This window comes from Propithecus coquereli, unplaced genomic scaffold (genome assembly GCF_000956105.1).
Source record: "Propithecus coquereli isolate 6110/MARCELLA unplaced genomic scaffold, Pcoq_1.0 Scaffold42, whole genome shotgun sequence".
Taxonomy (NCBI): domain Eukaryota; kingdom Metazoa; phylum Chordata; class Mammalia; order Primates; family Indriidae; genus Propithecus; species Propithecus coquereli.
Genome location: NW_012149952.1, coordinates 2,957,240 through 2,966,503, shown reverse-complemented (window position 1 = coordinate 2,966,503; position 9,264 = coordinate 2,957,240). Strand labels below are relative to the sequence as shown.

Sequence of the window (9,264 nt, the reverse complement as noted above, 5' to 3'; positions counted from 1 at the left end):
GCCTCCCAGAGTGCTAGGATTACAGGCGTGAGCCACCGCGCCAGGCCTTTTGTAATTTTTTAAAGAGCCACTAAAGCAGAAGGAAAAGAGGAAAAGCAAACCAGGCAGTCTGCCCTGAACTCACCGCCTGCTCTAGGAAGGGTGGGAAACGGTGGCAGAGAGGCCCCAAGAAGGGCTTCCACCCGAACAAGTGATCCTAACCCACTCAACAGCCCTGGGCAAATGGCTGATCCTCTCTGGAATTCAGATTCCCTCCTCTCCGGAATGGAGCTGCTTAGTGGCACCCGTGGGAAGCATGTTCCTTACTACTAATTCCAAGGGCAGACTTGAGCTCCAGTCTGGGAGGCGCTTACGTGCTAAACATCTTTTAAGGGCCCTACGCTTGTCAACCAATTTAATCTCCCATCAACCCTATGAGTTTGGAACTTAATATTATCATCCCCATGCGGCAGGCGGGGGAAACGGAGGCACAGAAAGGTGAAAGCACTTTCTGGGGCTCGCACACTAGAAGGTGGCCAGGATTCCCGTGCAGGCAGCCTGGCTCCGAATCCAGGCTTGGGACCACCAGGCTCTACCACCTCCCATGTCTCAGCACGTGACTTCCCCTCTCCCAACCTCAGTTTACTCAACTGTGAAATGGGTTTCCTGATACTCATCTCTCCAGTTTGGGGCAAGGGGTAAATGTCCTCAGGCCTGGGCCTGGGAGAAGGAAGTGTTTTTAAAATGGGCACCTTTGTTACCTCAATCCCTGCAGGAAGGAGATGTGTCAACGCCCCGGGCCTCTCACTCGGGTGTAAGTTCCCGTTGAATTGTTCAGTGCCCCAATGAGGGGACAGACAAAGCAGGGCAAGGGATCCAAGCCCCGGGTGTTCCAGAAACCAGAGGGCGAAGTGCCCAGGGTTCTGTGCATCCCTCCCGGCTGATCCGCCTCCCCACCTGACCCAAATCCCCAACCACACCGCATCCTGTTCTGGCTTTGCCAGATTAGGAAACCGAGTTTGAGGTCCCGCGTGACCGGCCCCGGAAGTCCCGCCGGGGTGTTAACCAAGACGATCCCGCCGCTCCGCCCCGGGCAGATAAAGGCGGCCGGGCCGCTGCGCGCTCCTAGCGGTCCCTGCGCGCCCTGCCCGCCATGTCCCGCCGCCGCGCGCTGCTCGCCGGGGCCCTCCTCGCTCTCCTCGCCCTCGGAGGAGCGGCTCAGAAGACAGAAGCCCCGGCCTGCTGCGGCCCCATCGTGCCCCGGAGCGAGTGGAGGGCCCAGGAGTCCAACTGCGACCAGCGCCTGAGCCTGCCAGTGCTCTACGTGGTGGTGTCGCACACGGCGGGCAGCACCTGTGACTCCCCGGCCTCGTGCCTGCAGCAGGTCCGGAACGTGCAGCACTACCACACACAGACGCTGCAATGGTGTGACGTGGCCTACAAGTGAGTACCGAGGGGGCAAAGGGTGCAGGCGCCAGCCCGCGGGACCGGTTCTGTGCCCCGCGCGGTAGCCGCCTGGCGGACAGCCTGCGCCGCTTCCTCAACCTCCCGGGGTCTCCCCGGGGTCGCCATATAGGGCCGAGCAGGCGCAGGCAGCACAAAGATGCTATAAAGGAGGGGGAAAGGGCTGAACTCCGAACCCGGGCCCCTGGAGGAAGGGCAGGCTTTGCCTCACACCCCCCAAGGTGTCTGCTGCACATTACGAAAGAACCCCATAAAGGATGGCACTTTTGCTAGGAGGCAGAAAGCCAGGTTGAGGAAGCACGGCGCCAGGTTCCAGCGTCAGCTCAGCTAACTGTTGGCTGAGACCTGGGGCAGGTCCCCTCAGCTTCATCTTCCTCCTCCGCAAAGTCCACGGGATTGCGACCAGCCTGGTCGTCAACGAGCCAATACGTGCAAAGCACTTAGGATACCACCTGGCGGGTCACAGGAGCCCCAACGCCAGGGGCTGACATTAGGCACCCCATGGCCTGGAGACAGCCGTGGACGGTGTGACTCTAGCCCTGCGGGGTTGAAAGACCAACAGGGAGAAAGAGGCGAGAAACAAGCCAAGTCAACAAGATGAGTTCAGATGGTGCCAGAGCCATAGTAAAAGGAACAGGGTGACGAAAGGTGGCCTCAGAAATGCAGCCAGACCCACGCGCGCACCTTTAAAGGGTGGAGTAAGGGAAGGCCTCGCTGGGACACTGGCTTTGAGCTGGCTCCGGGACAGGGGAGCGGAGGGAGGAGCGCGGGAAGCAGGGGGGCCGGCAGAGGCCACGTGGCCGAGTGCGCAGGTCAGCCTGCAGCACGGGGTGGGGGACACAGCTGGGGGAGTGCGACGAATAAAGGACTTTGGTTTTTCTCTGAAACGGGAGCCGTAGGAGGGCTCTGGCTTGGGCATGAGGCTCCCCCTGGCGGCCGTGGGGAGTGAGGGCAGAAACAAGGCCTCCGGGTGGGGTTAGCTCAGCTTCCAGGGCCCCCGCCCGCCAGCTCCCTCTTCAGTGTAACAGGCTGGGTCCAGCCGGGGTGGGGGGTTCCCACGGCGAGAGGGAACAGCGAACCCTCCAGGCCCTCAGCCCTCGGAACGCCCCAGAATCGCCTGGTGCGCTCACTGCACACGCAGGAGCCCAACTCCCACCCCACAGGCCGCTTCAGTAGACCCCACTCAGAAAGGTCTAGAAGCCTCCGTGGGCATCCCCAGCTCTTCCAGCTCAAGATGTTATCATTCAAAGGCTCCGACTCCAAGGTTTTGCTTCCAGGAGTCAGGTGCCCCAACGCTGAGCGTTCCCACCAGTGATGCAGCCTCTGGTCTAAACCACCGTACAGAGACGCAGACTTCAGTCCGTTTCTCAGCTCTCAGGATTCAGAGTTTGATTCTAACGTTCCGAATCCCCTTTCCTTGTCGTGTCACCTGCTCTCTGAGCCTGCTGAATGCGGCTCTTTCTTGACTGTACGGTGGTTGCGTGTTAACTTAGATGCGTCCATGTGACAAACACAAGGGAGGACCGACTCCCTGTGCCAGGGGCTGGGAAGGTGGCAGCTGGCATCACTGTGGTCTTTCTGGTCCCCTCAGAGCCAGATTCTGAGAGCTGGCTTCCTAAGCGGCAGATTCGGGACTCAGGACTCAGAGGTTCCAACTTTCTGCGCATCTGGAGCTGAGTCGGCAGATGCTGCCGCTCCGAGATGCTGATCTTCCGGTTAACGCCAATGCGCCAAGTCAGACTCGCCCCATCAAGACACGCTTGATGAGTCTCAGGGATCCACTGGCAAGATCAGAAACCTCCAACAGGCAGATGCTGGGGCTCCAGGCTCTGTACCCGGTTGTGACTCCAATCTTGAGTCCCTGATCCTGTTGCCCCAGTGGACCCTGAGGGCCGGCAGCAGGAGGGGGTGAGGGCACAGTTCTGAGACACATCGGTCTTTGAGGACCTTGTATAAATCACGTCGCTTTGTGATCTCCGCTCCCTAAGCTTAAAATGGGGATGAGAGCAGTACCTACCTCAGAGGGTTGTCGTGTAAGGGTTCGGCAAAGCAAGAGTTCAACAAATCCTCCAGGGAGGCAGGAAAGAGCAAGGAACAAGATGACATGGGTGGGAGTCACAGAGACCTGGCTGAGAAACCTAGCTCACCCCTGTGTGACCTTGGAGAGGTGACTCCACCACTCTGACTCTCTATATAAAATGGGAGGGGTACTGACTCCCGGGGTTGCTGTGAGGATTAAAAAGGTACATTCAGACCTGTTCTTGGCACATGGCAGGGGCTCCAGGAAGGGTCACGGTCATTGCTATTATTGTGGAAAATGATGGGAGGAGGAGGATGTTGGGGAAATTGTGTGTGCATGGCAGGAACGGAGGTGGGGTGAGGGGAAGAGGGGGCAGGGGTCCTCCCCCAGGAAGCCCTCCCTCACTCATCCAGCCCCCACCTCCCCCGAGCAGCTTCCTGATCGGAGAAGATGGGCTCGTGTATGAGGGCCGGGGCTGGCACACCAAGGGCAACCACGCGGGTACCAACTGGAACGCCATGTCCATTGGCATCTCCTTCATGGGCAACTACATGGGTGAGTGGCCAGCCAGCAGAGATGGGGGGTGGACAAGGGGCATGGAGATGGCATGGCATGGTGGCTGGCGGCCGAGAGGCTCTGTCATCTCCAAGCCCTGTGGGCTTCATTTCCTCCATCTGCAAACACACGGTAAGGGTGGGGACTGGGTGATACAAGAATCCTCAAGCCAATCCATGGCACCCTAAGAAGTGCTTGGCCAGTGTCAGCTATTGTTGCAGGTAGGACCCAGAGGTCTGGGGACAGAGGGGGGAGAATAAGCAATAAATAACCACTACGACAGCCAATACTCTGTGCCAGGCACCGTTCTGTGGGTTTTACACAAAATAATTCATTTGACCCTCCCAAAGGGTAAAATGTGGGAGGGTCGGTGCCACTATGCTCTGTTTTCACGGATGAGAAAACTGAAGCACAAACAGGTTAAGTCCAGCTCGGAGCGCAGTTGTACCCACGCCCCCACACTACCTCTGCCCTTCTATAAGCCCCGGCCTCACTCCTCTCTCTGCCTCCTCCAGAGCGGGTGCCCCCACCCCGGGCCCTCCGGGCAGCCAAGAATCTGCTGGCCTGCGGTGTGGCTCAGGGAGTCCTGAGACCCGACTATCAGGTCAAAGGACACCGGGATGTGCAGAAGACGCTGTCCCCAGGAGACCAGCTCTACAGAATCATCCAGCAGTGGCCACAGTACGAGTGAGGACCTGCTCGTCGGCGCCCCGTGCCTCTCCACCCCTGGCCAGAAGCCCCACCGCCTCCCCCTCCAATAAAGGCGCAGCTCAAGCTGTGTTCCTGAGCACACCTCCTCTCTCTCCCCCTCCCCCAAGACCGCAGCCATCCCATCTCCCCCCCACACTCTCCTCACTGGTGCTCAGAACCCAGAGGCCCCGACCCTGAACCAAGACCCCGGAGATCCCAGCTCGAAAGCAACATCACAGCTCAGAACCCAGAGGTCTCAGGTCAGAGCCCAGGAATCAGCACCGAGTCGGCCTGGATATCACCGACAGCAGCTGGGGGTCCTCCCAGGCAGGGAACCGTGCTGCAAGACACCCTTTTCCCCCGACACAGCCAAAGACATCTATGCAGAATCTCTGCTTGGACTCCTTTGGGGACAGGCTGCTCACTACCACCCCTCGGGTCCCCCCTTGCAGTGCTTTACAGAGTGTGGGAGTTTTTCCCAATATGGCTCCTAGTCACAGACGTGCCCAGAAGTGCACTCAGGTCCCAATTACACCCCCAGTCTTCCTTTCTCCTCACTCCACCTTCACCTTTCGGTCATAAGCTGAGGGGTCCCAAAGGCAAATATGTTTATTTACAAAATGCACATATCCTCTCTCCCAGCATGCCTTGCCTGGGCAGAAGATCGGGTCAGGGCCTCACACACCTGAGACCCCAGGTGCACCAGGAGGGGTGGAGCCTGGGCGGGGCAGGAAGGCCACCCTGGCCCCGCCCCCCATGCCATACCCAGCAGAGGGTGGGGGGTGGAGGGGCAGCACCCCCTGTCCACGGTCACGACCGCGTGTCCAGTCGGTTCATGTATTCCTGCAAGGCCTTCAGGCGGGCGTCTATTTCGGCCATATCGGCCGCCTGGTGGTCCGAGCTGTACTCTGTGAGAGCAGGCATGGGTGTGGGGGGCTCGAAGGGGACTGAAGCCACAGGGAGCTCCTGGGCCCAATACCAGTGCCCTCATTAGTGTCCCAGTGGGTTCTGGGGCTCATGGTAGGGGGGAGATGTGGAGTCCCAGACTCACCTTTGATGGGGACCCAGCCACCCGAGCTGGCCAGGCGTCTCTGATGGTGGCTGCGTTCCAAGGGGGTGGACTTCTGGTGGCGGGGAAGGCAGGAAAGGGGGTCAGGCACCCTCCCTCTATTCCTGCCCCCCAAATCCCACTGCAAATTCTGAACCTAAGGCCTTCAGGAAAAATAAGGCCTGACACCTACTGAACATTCACTATATGCAAAATAACCTCCTTGCGTCCTCACAAGAGCTCTCTGAAGTGACACTATTACCATCCCTGTTTAACCAACAAAGCAACTGAGTTAGAGAGAGGCTAATAAACTACCTGGAGTCACGCAGGCGGTAGGAGCCAGGTTTTAAGACCTGACGATCTGAAGCCAGAGCCTTAAACAGGATCCTGTGTCCCTCATTGTTCCCACCTCCAATCCACGGGTCTCAAAACACCTTGTTTCCAGAGACACATCAGAGTCACCCCTGCGACATGATCCCCAGGATGGAATCATGGGAAATGGGGACAGCTGGCTTCCAGGGGCTTAATGCTACTACCCCTTCCTCCTCCAAGGTCTGAGCAAAGACACTCACCGTATTGGACCCACTCCAGGGTGTGGGGCTAGGCGGCTTCCCACGGCGAGGAACGCTGGGATAAGGGAGTAACCAAGGACCAATGGTGGGGAGTCTTTGGTTCCTCGCACCTTGCCACCTTTGTGGGTTCAAGGTCCCCAGCCTCCATCACCCAATTCCCCGGCAAAAGACCATTTCCAGTCTCCCCAGACGCCCTTCAGTCCCTTCTCCCAGTCCGAGTTTTACCCTCTGGAGAGCGACTCTGAGAAGTCCTCGAACTCGCTACAGGAGCTGGCGGAGGAGCAGCGGCTGCGGAAACTGTCCACTGGCGGGAGGAGGAGGAGGAGGATGTGAGCCACCCGCACCCGCCGGCCCGCCCCGCCCGCCCCCAGCTCAACCCAGTTACCGGAGGAGCTGCGGTTTCTGTTTCGGGAGCGGTTAGCTGCGTCCCCACAGCCAGTCACGGCAGCAGGGGGCCGGGTCTGCCGAGACCATGAGACAGACGGACCGTCCCCGCTTCCTCCACTGCCCAAGCGGTTCCGCTGCTGCTGCTGTTGCCTGGGAAGTGGGAAAGGAGACACCCGCCTGTGCGCCAGACTAACGTGGGGCAGGGCGTTGCTGCGCCCCTGTGGGTCAAGACCAGAGCCGGTGACTCACCTGCGATCACCGGGTCCAGGAGGAAAAAAAGCAAGCGGGGACACAGACCAGGTGCGGGTGGGAGAGACAAGAAAACAGGGCCGCTCGGGGTCAGGAGAGCAGGTGGTGGGAAGGGGAGAGGGGAGCAGGTGACAGGTGATGGCAGGTGGGGAGAAAGCCGAACAGGTGAGGGAGCCGGGTCCCGGGGCAGGATGAAGGCAGGTGAGAGTGGAGTGGGCACTAACTTCATCCTGATCTCCTTCTGCTTCTTTTCCTTGGCTTTCACAAAAGCTGTGGGGTCGAAACGGAGCGCGCGACCACCTAGGACAGGGTGGGGAAGTGTGGAAAGAAGAGGAGACTGGGGTCACAGGATCCACCTCCCCTCAGGGCGGGGCAGGCGGGTACAGACCTGTGGGTGAGGGCGAGGGGCGGGCAGGGCGGCCCCGACCCCGGCTTCCGCGGCCGCTCTCCCGGGATGAGGAGCGAGTGACTCCACGGCCGCGAGAGGTGGAGCGCTCACGGGACGACGAAGCCCGGTCCTCCCGGGCCAGTACCACTGGTGGAGTCCGTCTCCTGGGACCACAGGACCAGCCGTCAGTTTCCTGCCAGGCTGGACAACCTCAATCACAGCCTCCTCCCTGACCCGCGGCACCTTCTGCTCTCAACGCTCAGGCCCATCCCCTGTCAACTCCTAGACATTCCTGCTTGCCCACGACCCTCCCCCAGACTGCGCCCCACCCCAGGCCCCACAGACCCCACCCACCCCAAAAAAACTGTCATTTCCCTACCTCCTTTCAACACGCTCCCTTCACCAGACCCTTCTTCCCGAGGTCTCACATAGCTCCCTGGAAATCTTTCCCAACTTTCTACCGCCCACCCCAATAAATCGCAACAGATGACACCCTGATCCCCATCTGCTGGGCCGCACCCTTTCCGCTCAAGAACCTCAGGCCCCGCCCCTTTCCCACGGCCTCTTTCCAGGCCCCGCCTCCTGAATGCTGCATCAGAACCTACCCATCTCCCCGCAGGTCCGTACAGTATTCCCGGCCTCTCCCTAAGCTCCATGCAGTCCAGTAGGCCCCGCCCAGTCTCGGGCCGCGCCCGCCTCCTCCATCCTACTCGGGCCCCGCCCATCCGCCCTCAGACTCCACCCTCTCCCCCAGGCCCCGCCCAGCCCCAGGCCCCGCCCACTCGGAGCCCGCCTCTCACCCCCGTTTGTACAGAGCCAGCTCGCTGTTCAGCGTCTTCAGCCGCGAGCGCAGGCTCCGCTCCGACGCCTTCACCTCCTCGAGCTGCCGGAAGGGGACAGGGATGCAGAGGTCCGGGCTGAGGCTGAGGCCCAGGCCCCACCGGCCGCCCAGTCCCCTCACCTCCTTGGCCAGGCGGCGGCAGTCCTGGCTGCGGCGACCCGCAGCCCTGTGCCCGAGGCCGCGTTCCTGCCGCAGCTCCAGCTCCAGGCCACGCACCAGTCCCCGTAGCGCCTCGGCCTCCTGGCGCGCCGCCCGGCCGGCCAGAGCCTCCTCGCGCGATCGGCCCAGCTGGCACTCCAGCTCGCGCTTCTCAGACGCCAAGCGCGACACCCTGGAGAGGGACGCAGGGAGGGCGAGCGAGCTGGAGAGAGGGGCACGGTCTGGTTATCCCCACTCCTGCATACCCTTCCTGGGGTATCATTTCACCTCCCCCACGAAAGGGAAACGAGACCTCATCACTACCAGCTGCCCCCAAGGATGGGGGGCAAAGTCTTATCATCAATCACTCCCATCCATACCACCTGGAGGAAATCACACACACACACACACACACACACACACACACACACACACACACTCCCCTGGTGCAGGGTGGAGCGATGGGAACACAGCCATGTAGGTTCCAACTCTAAAAGATGTCATCAATCTGTCCACACCCTGAAAGCCTAGGCCTGCCTCTCCCCCACCTCCCAGCCCATCTCCCACTCACCAGAGGACTCTCTTTAAAATGCAAATCTGATCAGGTTACTACCATGCTCAAAATCCTTCCTTGAGCAAATGACGTACACACAAGGCTATTCTCAGCACTATTTGTAATAGCAAAAGAGTGGAAATAGCCAAATGTCCATCAACAGAGAATTAGTTGAATTTCTGACACAGCTACTCAACTGAGTACCCCCAACTGTAAAAAGGAATGAGGATGATGTCTATATCCTGCCTACATCCATGACTATGATGGATATATCCAGTCACCAAGTGACTGCCATAAGTTTAAAACAGTGCAGAACAATATGTTCAGTATGTTCTGTTTTATAAAAGAGAATTACAATTATATGTTTCTATTTTCAAAAG

General features: G+C 59.6%; 2 protein-coding genes across 2 annotated transcripts in view; one reads left to right on the top strand and one right to left on the bottom strand.

Annotated features, from left to right (window-relative positions):
* Positions 1–1,103: 1,103 nt before the first annotated feature.
* On the top strand, positions 1,104–5,222 carry PGLYRP1 (peptidoglycan recognition protein 1). Its single transcript, XM_012653507.1, has 3 exons — positions 1,104–1,422; positions 3,897–4,018; positions 4,534–5,222. Exons 1-3 carry the CDS (start codon positions 1,133–1,135, stop codon positions 4,707–4,709), a joined length of 588 nt encoding a protein of 195 aa, XP_012508961.1. The 5' UTR covers positions 1,104–1,132; the 3' UTR covers positions 4,710–5,222.
* A 77-nt stretch (positions 5,223–5,299) lies between these two features.
* CCDC61 (coiled-coil domain containing 61) overlaps positions 5,300–9,264 on the bottom strand; it is a 24,607-nt gene continuing 20,642 nt past the window's right edge. Inside the window, exons 6-14 of the mRNA XM_012653508.1 lie at positions 8,314–8,524; positions 8,153–8,235; positions 7,353–7,516; positions 7,185–7,264; positions 6,714–6,855; positions 6,554–6,632; positions 6,329–6,383; positions 5,760–5,832; positions 5,300–5,616 (exon numbers count right to left, since the gene is read on the bottom strand). Of these exons, the coding sequence (XP_012508962.1) occupies positions 5,519–5,616; positions 5,760–5,832; positions 6,329–6,383; positions 6,554–6,632; positions 6,714–6,855; positions 7,185–7,264; positions 7,353–7,516; positions 8,153–8,235; positions 8,314–8,524 (985 nt within the window). The 3' untranslated portion in view covers positions 5,300–5,518. The remainder of the gene's footprint in view (positions 5,617–5,759; positions 5,833–6,328; positions 6,384–6,553; positions 6,633–6,713; positions 6,856–7,184; positions 7,265–7,352; positions 7,517–8,152; positions 8,236–8,313; positions 8,525–9,264) is intronic.

Excerpts from the sequence above, each read along its gene's own strand:
- PGLYRP1 (XM_012653507.1), top strand. The coding sequence starts at position 1,133 with ATGTCCCGCCGCCGCGCGCTGCTCGCCGGGGCCCTCCTCGCTCTCCTC. Across the intron at positions 1,423-3,896 it reads TGGTGTGACGTGGCCTACAA|CTTCCTGATCGGAGAAGATG; the intron begins GTGAGTACCGAG and ends TCCCCCGAGCAG. Across the intron at positions 4,019-4,533 it reads CTTCATGGGCAACTACATGG|AGCGGGTGCCCCCACCCCGG; the intron begins GTGAGTGGCCAG and ends TGCCTCCTCCAG.